Below are 21,284 nucleotides of genomic sequence, written 5' to 3'. Positions count from 1 at the left end.
AATGAAAAGTAAACATCAACACAAAAACGTTTTGCAAAAATATAAATATTTCCAATGGTCCAATGATATCACGCAGAGTCTTTTGATACATTAACACATGACATCGATGTTTTGTCGGAAGAAATAGGAAATATCTAATTGGTTAATTGATAAGAACTTCACATCCATTATTCAATAATTTAGAGATAAGTTCTTTAAGGATAGGTTTGGTTTCGAGAAAAACGAAACCTAGCGATTTATTAGGTTTCGGTGTTTAACAATTCAAGAATCGGTGGTCATATACCATATTGTGTACAACCATCAACTTGTGCTATGTGTTGGTTATAGTTGACCTTTAGTGAATGTTTTTTTTTCCAACCTTATTTCAACTGATATTTTATAAGGTTCTGTTTATTATCTTTCAAGCACATGTATACATAGAAGAGGGACAAAAGATCGCAAAGGGACAGTCAAACTCATAAATCTAAAACAAACTGACAACGCCATGATGTTTTGTGTGTTATCTTTCTAGTATATATGTACAGTTGTTAACTAATACATCATTTGGTCTCCTTTGTCTTTTTCAGTGATACTGAAGATTACTTGTCATAGTGCATGGGTGGATTACACTTAAAGTTATGTATCTTGCAAGAAAAAAATAAATCACAAAAATACTTTACTCTGAGGAAATTCAATCGGAAAGTTCATAATCAAATGGCAAAATGAAATGATAAAAAAACATCAAACGTCATATTCCTGACTTTGTACAGGCATTTTCAAATGTAGAAAATGGTGTACTGAGCCTGGTTCTATAGCGCTAAACATTTCATTGCATGACAGTAGCATCAAATTCCGTTATATTTACAATGATGTGTGAACAAAACAGACATAGTAAATAAAATAGTAAAAATATGGCGTACAGAAATGTCAAAGAGTAATAAATAATTTAATTGACAATATGTCCATGTATAAAAAAGTGGTTAAAATTAAAATCATTCTACAATATGTAATCTGGTTTAATCTTTTGAGATAATACACATTGTGTTAAGTGTACTCTGCAGCTTCCAACTGTGGTTGACATAATGTACGTCAAATTTAAGAATTGAATGTAGAGTAACTACCAAATATTAAGATGATGTGACGGATTAATAAACGGGTTCTTGTGGTTAGTTTTTTATCATTTGCAATGATACAAGATCTTCTTATTGTACTACACACACTTAGGCTTAGTGTATACTTACTGATGTAAATGAATCATCATTATACGCCAATGTAGCTACTCTGTTCCAACCAAAATGATTCATTAAAGCTATACGTAATGGATTCAGGTCATCTTCTATATAATTGGTAGAGTATAAGGTGGAATATACGGATTTATCTTTCGTGGTGGATGTTTTGGCAACGAAATTCATCTAAACATATAAACATAAACAAGACAATAAACCATTTATCTGTTGTTACTAATTATTAGGGATGTCAAAATATCTGAAATTTAATACTCGGATACTCGGGCATGATACTCGAGAACTCGCGAGTACTCGGATGAATCTTAAACGTCTATTGAAAAGTTCAGGTTTTAGGTGGGATGCAGTGCTTTGTTACTACCTTTCATAAACATATTAACGAAAGACAAAAGTACTACATTAAACATAGCTTGATCCTCTTTTTTGTCGATTAAACACTGAATTATCGACTGTCGTGTCTACAACTGAATAACCTATCATAATAGCAATCATAGTTTGTGTACGTGTTCATGAACCAAATTCCAATAAAATCAAAAATATTTGCAAATAAAGTCCGATAAAGTAGACAATATATGTATCATCTGTTCCTAAGAAATTGGAACTTTTTATAATACGACTTTTTGCAATAGAGCTTTTCTAGCCATGACGTTGACAGTCTATTTTCAACTTTTGGGTTTAAATGTCGCACTCATACTTTCGGCTATCTTTACATTGTAAATTAAACAATTATAAGTTAAGTTTCAAATACAGAGTAATTTTAAATTAATTTAAATGTACATCTCATACCAATCACGTTTACATGTTCTATCATTGAATAACCCATGTTTCAGCCAAAACCTACATTTCATATATCCCAGTGAACTTGAAATTAAGGATACTACTGATACTAGAAGGATTGCTTCATACCTTGATCTTTTCCTCAATATTGACGAAGATGGACGACTTCACATGAACATTTATGATAAGCGGGACGATTTCAACTTCCCAATTATCAATTTCCCATTTCTCAGCAGTAACATACCCTCTGCCCCTTCGTATGGTGTTTACATATCACAATTGATACGTTATTCTCGTGCTTGTTCACACTATACGGACTTCATATACAGGAGTGTGCTCCTTACGCAGAAACTGCTCCAACAAAGTTATGAGGAGGACAGATTAAAATTGACACTCCGTAAATTTTATGGACACCATCACGAATTGGTGGATCCATACGATGTGTCTTTAACCAAACTAGCTAAGGACATTTTTACCACATGGTAGATTGTGGTTTGTCATTATGTCGTCTAATCTTTTAATTACCAAACGTGACTTATTCCCGATTGTGACTGTTTTGCTGAGTGTGAATTCGCATTACTATAAGACGTGTTACGGTACTTGTCTATCCCAAATTCATGTATTTAGTTTAAATGTTTTATGTTATATTTGTAATTCTCATCGGATTTTGTCAAATGTGTTAACGTCTTTTCTATTATATTTATGTGTTATGGTAAAGAAAATTAATCACCGCATTCGATTTTGTTCAACGTAATCAGTACGATATTTTACGTTTGAAGTTAGATTCAAAACAAACCGGACATAGCTTTATAATAAATAGTTAATTGCTTCCTTAGTTTGCTATTTATAAGTATTAAAATGTGCATTGTTATTAAATGCAATATCAGTATTTAGTTCAAATATAATCTTAAATCAATCCTAATTCTATCTTATTCATTCAAATGTGACGTCATTTTTCATTTTTTGATGATCCGTTTTCAAATTTCATAAATTCAAATGTGACGTAATTTTCGTGCTTTTTCACCATCGTATGTGACGTCATTATTATGATTTATTGCGTTGAGGCCTGGACTGAGTCGGGTGTGTCTATTCAGTGTTGGTCTTTCAATTATGTATTCGTGTTTGTTTTCTGTAATTAGTTAATACTTCAGTTTCATTATGTATATCAATTATATTCATTTAATAAAATCTACTGTTTGCAATAGCATTAATTGTTCTAAATGATAAGGATGTTCTTATCCCAAGCTTAAAAACATAGGCGTATTTGACACAACCTTTTTCAACTTTTGATCTTCAGTGCTGTACAACTTTGTACTTTTTTTCACTTTCGATCTTTTATATCTGGGCGTCACTGGTGAGTATTGTGGACTAGGCGCGTTTTTGGCGTAGTGAATTTTAAACCTGATGCTTTTTGTTATCCATTAATCATGTGTTTCTTTGTCTAATACGTTCTCCTATTTATTTGTATTGTAGTCCTGTAATATTATGTTGTCATTTCAATGTTATATTTAACATTGCCATTCAAGTGCGAGGTTTGGCATGCCACTAAACCAGGTTCAACCCACCATTTTTTCCTTTATAAATGTTCTGTACCAAGTCAGGAATATGGCCATTGTTATATTATTGTTCGTTTCTGTGTGTGTTACATTTTAACGTTGCGTCGTTTGTTTTCTCTTATTTTTTAGTGTAAATTCACATTGCGACAAGACATGTCACGGTACTTGTCTATCCCAAATTCATGTATTTGGTTTTGATGTTATATTTGTTATTCTCGTGGGATTTTGTCTGATGCTTGGTCCGTTTCTGTGTGTGTTACATTGTAGTGTTGTGTCGTTGTTCTCCTCTTATGTTTGGTGCGTTTCCCTCAGTTTTAGTTTGTTACCCCGATTTTGTTTTTTGGCCATGGATTTATGAGTTTGAACAGCGGTATACTACTGTTGCCTTTATTTACATAGAAGTCTTGATTAACAATCAAAGGTAAGTTTTACGGCTTGTGATGAGTTAATTATTAATCCATGAAAGTGTTGATCCGTGTACAAACACCGTTAAAAATGTCTCTAATCAGAGATTATGTTGTTAATTGACTTTATTTAGTAATACGAGGTGGATATTTCAACGGAAGTAAAGTGAGTGGAAATGTGAAGAGACATATCTCAAGATGTATAACTTGCAAACGAGTATTCGAGTACTAAAACAGTACTCGGTACTTGGCCTTCCGAGAGAGTACCCGAGTACTCGAGTTCTCGTTGCCATCCCTACTAATTATCAATAAAAACACTTATATATAATGTTTATCTAAAACTTATAGACTATTATTTTCTTTTTTATAACAAAAACGTAAAATAACAAAAATTCAGAATTCCAAGGAATACTCAAAACGAAAAGTTTCAAATCAAAAGGCAAAATCAAAAGTTCAAACACACCGAAAATGGTCAACTGTCACATTCTTGCGTGTTACAGGCGTTTTCTTATGTAGAAATAGGTGGATAAAATCTGGTTTCTATAGCTAGCAAATGTTTATTCAAGTCAACAATGTTCTGTTTGACAACTTATGACATATTATGCATATGGTACTTAACTATGGCTGCTCACAAAAGAGATGCTTGAAGACACAGAATGACATTTCCTATAGTTAAATTGACCGCTTAATGACAGTTTTCATAATGCGAATATAACTTCTTACTGAGACACTACTTCCTTGCTTATACACCTATTTGTATTAGACGGTAAGAAACGACCAATAAATCATGTATCAGACTAAACGGAAACGTATTCATCATGAGTTATTAGACACATTCTTCCATTTAATTTGTTAACCTTTTACAATGTAGCACAAAAAAATCAAAGAAATACATTACATATGTTCAAATACTTGTCCTGCTGTCTTTTATAGCAATTAAGATTACAGCCATCGTTTAACACAAATATGACAACTATTTCTTTACACTTGTAATGCATGGACTGACACTATTTAATCAATACTTATCTTCCTGTCTGAAGGTTACCTTTATTTTTTATGGATGTTTTATTGTAAATTCTTAGCAAGACCGGTAGTAACAATAAAGTATAACATGTCAGGGATTAACACGTTGTAATTACGCAACAGTCAAATTCGTACTTAACGATAGATATGTTTTGTTTAATTACAAATCGTATCAAGAAATGACATTTTTCAATTTCGAAGATATTAAAAATTCATTGAATCATATTGATTTTGGGATAAAAATGAACAGCAATCTTTAAATGAAAATGAATTTAGTCTATTAAACTGTTTGGTTAACGGAATTTAAGATTCTATGTATCGATCTTAATTTAATATGTTATCAAGGATAATTCTATGATCGTGATGATTAGTTAAATATTAATTTATTTTAGTGGATTGATGCAAATAATATTTAACGGTAAATAATCTGTTGAACGACACACCAGCTCATGTGTACTTAATAATCCTTTTAGTTAAATTTAGTTTGATGCACAAGCCAGACGGTGATTGATTGAATAACTGTTTGTTCATCTTTGTGTCTAAGTAGCAAGTAGCATTTCGGAGTGTTGAGAAAGGTCGTACAAGAGGCATACATATACCCCTTTTTGACATTTTAACCGTAGCTATTACATTGAAATAAGAATATGTAGTATGAATGTAAATGAGACAAATCTCCTAGTCACACTGGGCAATAGGTTAACAAATACTTTTTTTTTAACACTATAATTGATTCTTTATTGCACATATTGCTGTTTAACAATTAAACTTGGTGTGCAGCATTTCATCAAGTTTCCCTGTTAAATTACCACTGAATACCCAGGGATAATATTCAGTAAAATTAACTAATACATTACATTGGTTTAATTCACATATTAAACTATTATTATAGTTGTTACAAATAGTCTTTGCATCTTCACAAAAAGTATTTTTTGATATATTCATAAAAAAATATCTACACAATAATTTTTGTACGGAAATTGATCATTCATCCGGAATGACTTTTTGGGTTCTTTTATTAACTAATATTAACAAGTACTAGCCAAAGAACGGCCATCATCACGGAGCCTTGGCACACACATTGTTAAACTATAAAACACCCTTAAATGACTCATTTAAAACAATAAAAATATGAACATCAGTGGTCTCATCTATATAAATCAAAGTACTGACGTACTGAACATCGGATGACCGCACGTTTTAGAGGATGGTCACAAGCACTTGTCTCAGACGAAATAATCACATCTTTATACCTGAAATAGTTATCAACGGTATCAGAATTATAATTCTGTACGTCAGACGCGCGTTTCGTTTACATAAGCTTATCAGTGACTCTCATATCGAAAATAAAGTGAGGTTAATGTACAGATGTAGTTTTTATTCTGAGACAAGTTCTTGTGTGGAAGATACATAAATGAAAGGGAACTCAACATCACCGTAATAACTATTATATAAGTAGGATTCTAAAGTGCGATTGGGACGTTAAAGTACGATGGTCACGCTAAAGTGCGATGGTCTACGCTATTTAAAGTGCGATGCTTCCATACGCTTAAGTCCGATTGTCCGCGAAAAATATAGACGTTAGAAACGCAGTTGGATTATGACGTTAACAGTCGTTTTTATAAACCAAAAATGTACATGCCGTAACATAATATTTAATCTACATCTATTTTTAAACCAAATGTCTATGACATTATTTCAAACCTTACTGTGATTTGTCGGCCGAAGCAAATGCGTTTTTTTAGTGCTGAAAGAAGATCCGTGTCCTGCACCCGACCTGGCATTTTACTATATAGATACAAAATAGAATACGCATAGGTTTCCTGTGTCCTGTTTCTATTGGAAGCGAGCAAATCCAATCATATCATTGTATACGTTGAAATTTATTTTGCGATCCCCGTGAAAATATATATGTCGATTTTATTGAAAATTAAGCGTAAATGATAAACTGTCGGCTAAAACTGTAGGAAAATATAACATGTATTCATACTCGTTTCTAAGACGGAGAAAGCTTGGCGAATATTGCATTTTTCTTGCATTTAGATTAAAGCTTGTACAAATAAATATTACTTATTCTGAAATTTTGTATTTTAAATTTACAATTACGACTGTAAAAGAAGAGGGGGGGGGGTAGAATATTGATGAGCTGTATGAACAGCAAGCTTTGCCAATTATTCAAATATTTCTAAATACGCCTGAACTTTAAAAAAATGATTGAACAGGAAATACTGTATTTTGTCACACCTAAAGTACCTTTTTTAGCAATTATTACGTGGTTGGTATTCTGTAAACAATCACTTAATCCTACACTACAGTCCAGTATGTTATAAAGCCTAAATGTACCACCTTTGTTATACCTTAGCATACTAACTTTTTTTGCAAAACAAATATTTAAAAAAACCATTGTACAACGTTTAAATCCCTCGAACCTTACCCTATTGGTGCATTGAACTTTAGTGTGATATACCATCGTACTTTAGCAAACAAACTACCATCGCACATTAACGTGAGACACCATCGTACTTTAGCAAATTAACAACCATCATACTTTAGCAAACAAACAACCATCGCACTTTGCGTGAGACATCATCGTACTTTAGCGTCGACCATCGCACTTTAGCTTGCCCATCGCACTTTAGAGTACCATCGCACTTTAGAGTGCTGCATATATACATTGTAATGATACAAATCAATATACTCTGGTATACTAGTATATCATATCAATATTTGTATATTACAGTAACATGTATATATAATTTTGATTCATTTGTATATCATTCTATTCTACTAGTTATTAATATAGCAGTGCAAGTGTATGGTGGACATTCTTCTATAATAATTTAATTTTTCTTATAGATTGGATTTGGGTAGGCATTCCTATTTCCCGCAAAGCGAGAAAGCAAGGACCATTAACTCTGCATGTATTTGTATATAATCTTCACCTCCTTTATATGAGATTGTAATCGTTCTTTAGATATTCTTTCGCATGCGTTAATTTTTCTGTACGTCTGCATAGATATTAATAATTTTTACTTACATAGATATAAAACATTGTAATATTATTAAATTATGTTCAAAAAATATATTTGATGAGTATTCATTGAAGAAATGAATTTAAAGCAACCGATAAGGAATATTATTTTGCACTCGATGATGTCGGCGTATTTATCATGTTTATAGATCGGTTAAAAACCCAAAACTAATTTACATAATGGTAAATTAGGCGATAGCAATACACCGGAATGCCCTCATCGGTCATCCGCTGTAAAAATGAGAAAAAAAACTTATAAACTACATAAACAAACGACAACCCTGACCAACAGGCTCCTGACTTTGGACAGGTGTAAATAAATACAGCGTCATGTCCGTTTGTTTCTGCTCACACATTGTTGTCAATATGATGGAATGTAATGCGACAGTCATACAAGTAGACAGGTTAAGCTAGCCCTAAAATAAGGCTTAATCCACTATTTTCTATATAAAGAAATGTCTGTACCAATTCAGGAATATTACAGTTGTTATTCATTCATTTCATGTGTTTGAGTTTTTAATTTTGCGCTTTAATAAGGGACTTGTCGGTTTGAAATTTCTTTTTGTTACTTTAATATTTTTCAAAAAGGTATAAAACTTTGACCTGTTGTTTTTCAATTCATATAATCATAATTTTAGGCTACAACAATGAACTTGGGAGTGATTCAAGCTTCTTTATTGTGTGCTTGGTTGATAAATTTTCGCGGACAGTTTATTGATCATGATGATGCAATAAAAGGTAAGTTTATTTTCGATTTATGAGTTTGACTGTCCCTCTGGTATCTTTCGTCCCTCCTTTATATAGATAGGCATGTTGGTTTTCCTGTTTGAATGCTTTTACACAAGCTATTTTGGGGTCCTTTGTATCATGCTGTTCGGTGTGAGCAAAGAGTTCGTGTTAAAGACCGTACTTTGACATTTAATGGTTTACTTTTACAAATGGTAACTGAGAGTTGTTTCATTTGCACTTTAACTACATCTTCTTATATCTATGTATGAAACCAGGTGCGAATGGTATATTAAAGAAAACAATTTTCAGTTCATTAATCAAGATATCACGTAGAAAATAAGGTTCCAACTACCTCGGGCAATATTGACTGTTTATTTACTAGCACTGGGTATCTGCCGCAGATGGACTGTTTGCATGCAGGGTATTATCAGTTCATTAGTGAACAATTCAACTTGACATCGTTTATATGACCTACCGAATTAGACTATTTACCGGATTTGTAATCACATAAGCAACACGACGGGTGCCACATGTGGAGCAGGATCTGCTTACCCTTCCGGAGCACCTGAGATCACCCCTAGTTTTTGGTGGGGTTCGTGTTGTTTATTCTTTAGTTTTCTATGTTGTGTCGTGTGTACTATTGTTTTTCTGTTTGTCTTTTTCATTTTTAGCCATGGCGTTGTCAGTTTGTTTTAGATTTATGAGTTTGACTGTCCCTATGGTATCTTTCGTCCCTCTTTTATAGATATTTTTTCTAAAATTCTTCAATGGTAAATTGGAATGTTGATTATGTTTTTCCTTCTAGGGTTTGTTTCTCATTGTCATATATACGTATCTCCTAACGGTTTATACATCACTGGCTATTAGATGTTTGAGATTGAGCATTCCTGGTAAAGATAAATCATGAAGACTGCTTCGGATGCACGAATTCTATAAAACCTTATGCGCATTTACCTTACGCATAATATCGTAAAATCTAATGTCAGGTGTCACCAGTCTGTTAAAAATCTAATTCATTTTAAGTATAATATTATGATAGTGTAAAAAGTTTAATTTACCTGGATTGTATTATAGAATGGTGTAATAGCTCCTGCTAGTTTCACTTCGTCAGACATCTGAGGTCCAAACACTGCTATTTTTGGCGGAGACGCAGACAATACTTCATTCAAGACTTTCCCTGCCAAACCTTCTTTGCCCTAAAACACAAGCAAATGTATTTTATTGTTTTTCTAATTATCATTATTGTCACTTACATTATTATTCTGTCCTTCTAAAAAATGTATAATTCTAGTTATGCTTGACAAATTTCACAGTTATTCATGTAACTATTTCATGAATGAATATATGTCTATGCTTAATTTCAATATTCGTTTTACTCATTGTTGAACACTGCTCTATTGGTATTTTACATCCTGTTTGTTGGTCTCCGGTGTATATTGTTCTCAATGACAATCATACTACATCTCTTAGATTTTGTGTTATCTAGATTGCTTCACCATGAGGATAACTTTCAACATCCGATAAGTATATTCGACCGGCGCATAGGACATTGTCATGAGTTATATTACAATTCTGCGAAATCAATACTTCACTTAAACATATTTACTTCCTTTTCCTGGATTAGGAAAATAGATTTGATCCCGCTTTCATCAATTTCATTATTATTTGAATACAATCATTTATTTTACAAGATACTTAAACGTCTATTTCAATGTTCATGACCGCTGCAGATTCTTATCACGGCTACATAGCACTTTAGGCAATAGTATCAAAAACAATTTATACTACAATCTAAATCAGAAAGTGCGCGCATAATTAAACTGATCACAAGTAAGTGTGCAGTTATCCATTATATGGTAGAAGAAAACATCTTAACACAAGGCGCTTTATAACTATACTAATGTAATAGACGATTTGATTTTTTTTAAAGCGAAAGCACACGCCGACTGAACAAAAACCCGAACTGGGGTGCATATATATCCCACAAACAAAATAACTTTACTTTAGGCGAACTTACAATAACGAAACAACCTTCCAGACAAGAAAGATCAAAGAGCAAAAGATCAGCAATGAATCGTGACGAAATCTAGACAAGAAGAGATAACATTTAGTAGATTTTACCGAAAACTCTAAATTTCTTAAAAACATTGAGTTGCTATTAACGATTTTTTTTTTAACATTGGACAGGTCCATATACAGTTGTAAGCAGTAGGGTTGTGTTGAGCTCGAGCTCGATTAGTTGAATAAAAAAATGTTCATTGAAGAAGTTGCAATAAACAGGCAATTATTGTAAGCTATATTATTGTTCTTGTTGTTTCGAAACTATGTCATGTGTTACGATCATGAGGATAGTAAGACACATGCTATTATATTTGTAATAACATGAGCAACATGAGGGGTGCCAAATGTAGAGCAATATCTGCTTACCCTTCCGGATCACCTAAGATCATCGCCAATTTTTGGAGGAGTTCGTGCTGCTAAATATTTAGTTTTATTTATTGTGTCTTGTGTACTATCATTTGTCTTTTGTATTTTTCTTAGCCATGTCGTTGTCAGTTTCTTTAAGATCTATGAGTTTGACTATTCAAAGGTATCTTTCGGCCCTCTCTGACATCTCTCCCAAAAAATGAGAATATTTCATGTCGGAATGTGATTCGTGCATCTTTCAATTGCAATATTTTTTTAAACTGGAGTTTATCCTGGCTTTTTTGGGGTTAGTTATACCCAGTCTTCACTTTTTCTTTATGGTTTTGTAGCTTGTTGTTCGTTTTTTAATCATTTTAATGATTTGACATGTCAGTTTGTCTTTGCTTTATGAGTTTGAATATGACTTGTGTGGTATATTTCGCCTCTCCTCTATTCCAAATTAGGTTCGAACTACATTTACAGATATATCATATATATATAGTAAGGGTTCAATTTGACAAATACTACTTTTAATAACCTATTTGTCGATTTTCATGAATTAATATTTCGACAAACAGTTCGTATTTTAATAGGTTATATTTGTTTTAAAACAATATGAAGCAGAACTAATGCAAAACCTTCCTAAAGATAAAATGTTATATGCACTATTGTCAATATCTCTAATTTCACGGTCAGACAACCATATATTTGCTATTCTCTTTAACAGAAAAAACTATACTTCAGTGTATTTTTGCATCTTTTGTAACGTATAGACCATGACATTAAGATAACTTATGAAAGCTTACTGTATGTTCATAACAGAATGTTTCTCTTGATATTTATAGGTGGATTGACGAATTCAAACATCAGAAAACTTCTATTGGTGGAAATCGTATGTAATTTATGCCTCTGTTGACATTTGGAAAATGGTAAACGGTACTTGAAAATTAATATACATCAGGTACGACGATGTAGGTTTGAAATTGTGCGAAACGAGACACATCAATTATATCAGCAGTGTTCAATTGAAATATGATTTAAGATATAAATATTTGATTTTGTTTTCCGACAGAACTTTCGCGTAGGCAGATTAAAGTGCATATCGAAAAAATCCATGTATGAGACGTATTGAAAATGTTTTTATATATGTGGTCCACTTATTTTGTACGTGAATGACATGCCTTTCGTTTAATAACAAAGGGTAGATAACGGCAACAGTAGTATCCCGCTGTTAAAAAGTCATAAATCGAAAGGGAAAAAATAAATACGCGTTACAAACTTAAACCGAGAGAAACATTCCAACTATAAGAGGAAAGCAACAGAACAGCAGAAACACTGACGTGCAACATAAACAAACGTCAATAACCTGGGGTGTACAGACAATTCCATGCTAATATATCTAATAACCCGGGGTGTACAAACAATTCCATGCTAATATATCTTATAAGTACAGCTCCAACCGGAATTACTATTCAATTGGGTTGGTTCTGATGTTTAAAAATGCAGTGTCGCCTGACGAATACAATAGCACAATAATAGTAGTAGATAACAAGCATCACGAAAAGAATCAAAGCTGATAAAACACTGCAGATAATAACGAGTCCAAAAGATAAGGAACAGTCCACAGAACACTAGAATAAAAAGTCCAAAAGATAAGGAACAGTCCACAGAAATCTAGAATAAAGAGTCCAAAAGATAAGGAACAGTCCACAGAACACTATAATAAAGAGTCCAAATAGATAAGGAACAGTCCATATAACACTATAATAAAGAGTCCAAAAGATAAGGAACAGTCCACAGAACACTATAATAAAGAGTCCAAAAGATAAGGAACAGTCCACAGAACACTATACGGAAAATTAAAGATGTATCTACACTAACCTCAACATTATAAGAGGCGAACAGAATGCTTCGGAAGGCAATGCAGTTCCTGATCCAGTAGTTACACCCGTTGTGTTGTTACTCATTCCAAGTTAAATTTCAATTTAAGTTGCAATTTGTAATATACCGATAGAGAAGAGGACAGGATTGTAATTATAGGTTTATTGTTTACTCGGCAAAAAAGAATCCGAAATCATTAATCGCAAGAACACTTGATATTCTAAACCCCTAACGGGAGGGACTGTGCCTGATTTTCATATGATGAAGACATAATCTTTCAATCAGTTTACTTGAGGTCTGGAGCTGGCATGTCAGTTAACTGCTAGTCGTCTGTTGTTATTTATGTATTATTGACATTTTATTTATTTTCTTTTCTTACATCTTCTGACATCGGACTCGGACTTCTCTTGAACTGAATTTTAATGTGCGTATTGTTATGCGTTTACTTTTCGACATTGGCTAGAGGTAAAGGGGGAGGGTTGAGATCTCATAAACATGTTTAACCCCGCCGCAATTTTGCGCATGTCCCAAGTCAGGAGCCTCTGGCCTTTGTTAGTCTTGTATAATTTGTAATTTTAGTTTCTTGTGTATAATTCGGAGTTTAGTATGACGTCCATTATCACTGTACTAGTATACATATTTTTTAAGGGCCAGCTGAAGGACGCCTACGGATGCGGGAGTTTCTCGCTACATTTAAGACCCATTGGTGGCCTTTGGCTGTTGTCTGCTCTATGGTCGGGTTGTTGTCGCTTTGACACATTCCCCATTTCCTTTCTAAATTTTATCAGTCAAAACGAATATTTTTGTTAAAACCCTTTTAATCATAAATCCATGTTTCCATTAGTTGATTATAATTTATACAAAAAGTTCATACACGTTTCGGTTGTTGAATTTTAGAGTTTTATATTATGCTGTCCTTCGATGTGCATTTCGACAATCTAGGTACCTTCAGAGATGCTGTATGCAACCGTGTACTGTCAATAATGATCCATTATCATCATTTGTTTGAATTTGCCTCGAAGGTAAAAATAAATACAAAATAGAAAGAGTTTAGACAAATTGTGATAAACATTTTTAATGATACTCTGGCGATTAAAAGAAAAGGATTATACATGAAATAGAAGAATGATATGAAGCCATCCAAATAAAAAGACCAAATACAAATAGGATTTTATATAAAAGGTTCTTGTTCTACAGATAAAACATTATTTATAAGAACCGATGACAGTCAACTTTAAAAATAAAAACTACGCGTTTATCAGTTTGCAAGCCTTGTGTTCAGTACAGTTTTAATCCTATACTTATTTCAGTAATTCATCTCTTTGCTATAACATTCAAATTAGCTGCTTACATAAACTGAACGTTTTCAGAATAATCCATTTTGGAACTGGATAAATTACAGAGTCGTGTCTTTTCCAACTTTTCACAAACTTATGACATTTATTTTTTCGTAGAATCGTTATTTATGCTTGTCAAAGATGACATTTGAAACGAAGAAGTTAATAAGATATATGATAAAGTTGAATCTAAAACAAATCTGATTTAAAACGAAAAGAAATACACAATGACTGACTTAAATGCATTTTCAATATTGCTGTCCATTTAGCACAAAACGCAGAAGACATCGGAAGCATCAAATCATTTAACAAAAGGGAGAAACAATGAAAAATCTGTGTGATGATAAAATAGAAACATAAATGATAGTCAATGCTTTTGATAATGCCATTTACTCATGTATTTCCGTTTTGAATTTCCTCTGCGTTCGATATTGTTGTGAATTTACGTTTAAGTCCTTCTTCGAAAAAATACATAAAAGGAGGGAGAGTTTTCGATACATAAACATAACACATTTTAATAGTTAAAAATAATCATGGTATTTTCGTCCGTTCTTCGCTCTTATCCGACAGATATCCCTTAACAGATTCAGAGACAAATTAATTTTCTTACTAAAAAAGTCCGTAATAAACGATAAACTTTCATTTGTCTGCATCTATTTAGAAAATAAAAATACATATTGATTATTCTTCAGTGAATCATACTGCAAATATCATAAAACTGATATTTGTATATGAAAAATGTGAGCCGAAAATTTAAGTATACATTATTTGCGGTATTAAATATATTTCACCAGATGTGCATTTCATTCATTAATGTCTCTTAAATGATAATCGAAATATTTCAAATCCAAAAAGTAATACAAACATATATCAATATCGGTAAAAAAAAACAATGCTTCTGCTGATATCTTTCAATTGAGGGTTTTGTTATTCACAGTTTGATGATGCAAGCTAAAATCAAGAATACAATCAAGACAAAAAAAAGGTGAATGATTTTATAATATGGCTGTCTGTTTTTAAAATGCATTGCATTCAAGTATACCGTAAATAGCATATGGTCCGTTTAATTTCTATAAATCTAAAAAATTACCCTAAAGCAATTAACTATTTCATCCAATGTACAAATCTCATTATCGAAATAAATGAACGGTAATGATTTGGCTGTAAGTGACAGCTATTGGTTAGTGATTCTACTGATAAATCTGTAAGACATAATTGAAGTTAAAAAGACTATAATATTGGTCATTGGTCTTTCATGTTCATTTGAGTGAAGAGTATTGCGTGCGATAATTGAATGGTTTGCAGTCACCATTTAACGTATCTTCCTTTGTGTAGGCTAGATTGGAAAATTTAAGATACTCTTTTGTATTCATTGGCAAAAATTCTGGCAAAAATTGTCAAAAGATATATGATATGTTTTGTAATTGACGTTTGCAATTTTGATAAATAAAGAAATTACACAAGAGACGGGTCTTGCGAAATCTTAACAGTCTTGCCTCGCAAAGTAGCATTGCGTATTGGTATTTCCCTCCATCCGTCATTTTGTTCTACGTCTTTATTTTACACATTTCCTAGTTTTTGCCATTTTTTCTAGTGATCTTCTTGCTTTAGGTATGTTCTTATCGTTTATTATATTTTTTAGTATGTGCTTCGTTTAAACATTATATCACTAAATTAAATCATTGTGAAACATTTGTTTTGGGTATGGAATTCCCTAGATAGAAACACATTTTGTTATCCTTATAATCCCATTAATGCAAATGCACAACTTATTCAACAAATTGTTGATTATAATAATTCAATAACTGATAACAATAATGTCGTAGCTTATAGACTATTTTAAACTCAAACTATATGAAACAATGAATAATGTATTCCGTTCATATGCACTTAACGCGTTACGTTATTAGCGAGACAACATAAAATGTGATAACGAAGGCACCATGAAAACCCATATCTATTATCATTCAACGTAATTTATCTTTTAAAACCACATGGGTATTAGTCCATGCTTATTCCAATTGAAGGCTATACTATAACATTATGAATATATAAGTTGAAATGTTGTAAAAGATATACAGATACAAAATCGCTTTAATCAATCTGTAAAGGATTCCGTTATTGTTTGAGAATGTACCAAACACGTCAAGATTTCATTTTAACCACCCATGAATACGTAAGATTAATCTGAGTAACTAAATATTTACATATATATATATATATATATAATACCGTTTCGATTCCTAACAATACTGAAGAGACATTTATTGTCGAAACCCGGATCTGGTGTACAAAAATAATGCTTGCAACTCATGTTGTGGTATAACATCTTTGCCACAAGTTTATTTTTTTCTGTTTAGTATTGAATTTAAGATCCATTTTGTTACATCTTGTGATCAATTTATTTGGCAATCGTCAATGGCAGTCAGCAGGGTTTAAGAACAGTTGTTCGATCTGTTAGTCAAATGCGTTTTGTTAAAATATACTTTTCACTTCATTGTCTTTTACAAAAATGTTGTCTGTGCTGTATTTAGACCCTTCTACAACGAAATTTGTTTGAAATGCACACGTATAAAATCCAACGCAATCATAGGTTTGAACGTATGTGTTTATATATTTATGTTAATTATTTCTATCGTACCATGTATGGCAAAAACATTTTAAAAAACCCATATGTATCTAACGTTATGACGATCGACACTTTAGAACTATTAATTTGCAGTAATGTCAAAAATTATCGATATTCATGTAATAAAAAGAGAAATAAACCCCAGAAGTTCTACGCACGCCATCACGAGTTGGTTGACCGTTATGGAATTACCGTTTCAGAGATGATATCGGATATGTTCCTTATGTGATAACTGCAATACCTTTCCCTTTTCACGAATGTGACCTATCGAATTAGACTATTAACTGGATTTGTAATAACATAAGTAACACGACGGTTGCTACATGTGGAGCAGGATCTGCTTACCCTTCCGGAGCAGCTGAGATCACCCCCAGTTTTTGATGGGGTTCGTGTTACTTAGTCTTTAGTTTGTATGTTGTGTCTTCTGTACTATTATTTGTCTGTTTTCCTTTTTTATTTTTTAGCTATGGCGCTGCCAGTTTATTTTCAATCTATTAGTTTGACTGTCCCTCCGGTATCGCCCTTCTTTTTCAATAATACTGGGCATAAGAAATTTTTCTTACAAATACCAAAAAGGGAATCATACCATTACCACAAAATATCATTTAATTGTGTAAAATTCTCTATATAAAAAAATGAAATAGCATAAAATTTTAAGATCATGACCTCTCTTGTATATTAACAACGCTATTCAAAAATATACATTTTATTTCATCATCCTGTTGCAGTTTCGTTTAACTCCAATTTTAATTGATTTATTAAAAACAAATAATCACAATTTTACATAATTTTGTAGGTGCTACACTTCCGTAGCAATCACCCCGACCCCCATTTCCCCACTCCCCCATTGTTAAAATTTTATGAGAGCTCTTTTTCTGCATGTTTAGATTACTAAATTTCATCTTTTTCGGACACTCTTTTATATAGTTTCATACTTCTCTGTACACTCACACACACACATATATAAATATATAACTTTTCTCTTGTCGTGTGTAGTTCTCTAAAATTCGATTGTATACTGTTCACTATTTTTTGTAGTTCCTGTTATTATTTTTATGTATTAAGTGATTTTATTGAAATGTACCCCAACTGATTTCTTGTATCTGTTCAGTGCCATCTACTCGAATCGTCTGATATTGAAATTCAAAAATTCACAGTTCATCAATGTCGTTCGAATAAAAAAAGTATATAAAGTCCGTAGTCAAATGGCAAAATCGATAGCTCAAATATATCAAAAGAATGGATAACGACAGTCATATTCCTGGCTTGGTACAGGCCAAATAAAGAATTAAGTTGGAAATCATTGATGTGGTCATAATTCCAAAGGCTTTCGTCAAATACAGCCAATGTGATCTATTCCTTTGATATGATCCTTAGTATTTGGTTATAGTTTTCTATGACTGAGACCATATCAATGATTCTTCATTTTATCACAAAATCATTCATATTTCGAAAACATGATTGTCATTAAATAAAATATGATGAATGAGGGACTTAATCATTAAGTAATTTTGTTAAAGTCAATAGCCTCTGGCCTTTATTAGTCTTGTATTGTTTTTAATTTTAGTTTCTTGTGTACAATTTGGAAATTAGTATGGCGTTCATTATCACTGAACTAGCATATATTTGTTATGGGGCCAGCTGAAGGACGCCTCCGGGTGCGGGAATTTCTCGCTACATTGAAGACCTGTTGGTGACCTTCTGCTGTTGTTTTTTTTCTATGGTCGGGTTGTTGTCTCTTTGGCATATTCCCCATTTCCATTCTCAATTTAAATATCCTGTTAATGTTCACCTTTGACGCTGACCTTGTTTGTTCAGTCGTAGATTTCTTTTTATTGTGCTGAATTTAATCTAGATTTATGTTTTACTGAATTTGCTTTCTTCAAAATAGAGGTTCATTTCTATATATTGTTTATTTTAGCCTGATGGAATATTTTTACTGATCATAGTACATCATCTTGATGTAGATCAATAATCTTAAAATCATAGTCAGTTAAACAAACACCTTTTGGCACTTTATTTATTTCTGTTGATATTATGTTAACTTTCAATGTATTCCTTAATTTTGGTGTTTGTGTAATATTTTTGATACATATATACGATTAAAGTGTGTTTTATACGTTTTGGAAAATATAATTTAGAAGAAACAACAACTTGTCTAAAAATTATCTTTAACTTTCAACTCTTCACCTGTGTACTTGTTTGGCTTTATAACTATTTTGATCTGAGCGTCACTGATGAGTCGTTTGTAGACGAAACTAATCAGGCGTATTAAATTATAATCCTTGTACCTTTAATAACTTTTTATCGTTAATATGTTTATATAACTATTAATTGTAGTATATTGTTGAAATTTTCTGTAAATGATTTTCGGAAAGGAAACATATTGTATTTCTATATAATTTCGAACACGAAAACATGTTCACAAATTACCATGTGAGTTAAATAAGACCATAGTAGTATACCTCTGTTCAACAGACAAAACTGTTTGAGATAACACAAATATGAGTAACAAACTAAAACCGAGGTCGATTCATTTTATAAATAGTTTGATGTTTGATGATTTTATAGCATAAAGAAAATGACTATAACACGTTTTAAATTTCATGTGTCCGATACGCCTTTTTTGATTTGCCTTCATCCGAATATTTGAAAGCAATTGATGTATAAATACCGCGGCATTTGTAGAGCTATAAAACCAAAAAGGACCTAGAAAAAATACCAATCCATTAAATCCATGTTTATGACCTACTTAAAAAAAACTCATGACAAAACCCAAGAAGAAGATACAAAATAACTTGATAACGCTCAGTAAAATTTTCAGGCCTACTTGAAGGAACTTCATTTGTTAGGAAAACGGGTGAAAACCTCTCATTAAGACATCATTTGTGAGAAAAACGGGTAAAAATCTCTCATTAGGACATCATTTGTGAGGAAAACAGGGGAAAACCTGTCATTAAGACATCATTTGTGAGGAAAACAGGAGAAAACCTCTCATTAAGACATCATTTAATAGACGATTTGTTGATGGTGGGGAAAACAGGGGAAAACCTCACATTTAGACATCATTTCATAGATGATTTGTCGATGGTTACATGATAAAAAAATATCTGATTTAAAAGAAGATGTGGTATGACTGCCAATGAGACAATTTTCCAAAAGATACCCAATAACACAGAAATTAACAGCTATAGGTCACAAATGAGCAAATTAAAGTCCATATCACATAGTCAGCTACAAAAAGCCTCGAAATCACAAATGTAATACATTTTCAACGAAAAAACTAATTATAACAGCATAATAAATGTACAAAATATTAACGAAAATAAAATCTGTAAAACATCAACAAACAAAAACTGCTGAATTACAGACTCCTGACTTGGGACAGGCACATACATACATAATATTGCATTCTGGGAAATTTAATGTGTCTTACCTTGGTATCCCCATACACAAATTTTAATTCATATCCGTCCAAAATGTCCGTTCGATTAAATATTTCGTCCGCAGCGGATTGGAACAAAGTAGGCAAGAAATTGGCATATTTACTCCACCAATGATCTGACATTTCTAACAATCCGGCAACATACAAAGTCTTGGTAGCATGGTATGACGATGTTGATAAAAACAATCCTAGTAGACTCAGAAACAACATTTTCAAAGAAATGATTTAACACATTGATGTAATATAGATATATTTATATAGATCAATACCTCAATCCAAGATTCCTAACATCCAATCGAACGGCGTACTTTAGTACAAAGATTATATAGTCGCACTGCTGTTTAAAGCTTTATGTATAAACCTTTCCATATTAGATAATTAAATAATCATGAATGCTTACATCATCATGTTAATAGCAAAATGAAATTAAAAAGACATCTATAGTTTTTATTTCGAAGGATTAATTATTCTCATGGTATTGTTTTACACCAATCTAAAATTCTGTGCGCCGTGTTTATAACACCCACTTATATCATTTGCATGTCAGGTGTTTTTTAAATCTCTTGAACTCTTTTAAGCAATAGCATTTTGAAGCAGAATAGTATGAAGGAATAATTATACACAATCTTAGGGAAAAAAATAATTATATGAAAAATACCAATGCATGATTGAAATACGAGTGATTGTTGGATAAATTAAGTTGTCATTACATGTTTCCAATACGAGTGATTTTTGGCTAAACTAATCAAAAGCTAATTGCAATTAAAAACATATGTTTCACAATTCGAGGGTTTAGTTGACTTCTACGATTTAAAACAATTCACAAAAAAATAGGATATTGATATA

The 21,284-nt window shown here is 32.1% G+C and overlaps 1 protein-coding gene across 1 annotated transcript in view; it reads right to left on the bottom strand.

The window, feature by feature from the left end:
• Positions 1 to 20,637, bottom strand: part of LOC143084098 (gamma-aminobutyric acid type B receptor subunit 2-like) — a 46,541-nt gene extending 25,904 nt beyond the window's left edge. The window contains exons 1-3 of the mRNA XM_076260505.1: positions 20,430 to 20,637; positions 9,799 to 9,936; positions 1,221 to 1,391 (exon numbers count right to left, since the gene is read on the bottom strand). Of these exons, the coding sequence (XP_076116620.1) occupies positions 1,221 to 1,391; positions 9,799 to 9,936; positions 20,430 to 20,561 (441 nt within the window). The 5' untranslated portion in view covers positions 20,562 to 20,637. The remainder of the gene's footprint in view (positions 1 to 1,220; positions 1,392 to 9,798; positions 9,937 to 20,429) is intronic.
• Between the last annotated feature and the right edge of the window lie 647 nt (positions 20,638 to 21,284).

This window comes from Mytilus galloprovincialis, chromosome 7 (assembly GCF_965363235.1).
Source record: "Mytilus galloprovincialis chromosome 7, xbMytGall1.hap1.1, whole genome shotgun sequence".
Taxonomy (NCBI): domain Eukaryota; kingdom Metazoa; phylum Mollusca; class Bivalvia; order Mytilida; family Mytilidae; genus Mytilus; species Mytilus galloprovincialis.
The sequence above is the reverse complement of the archived record's forward strand: the minus strand, read 5'-3'. Positions and strand labels throughout refer to the sequence as shown.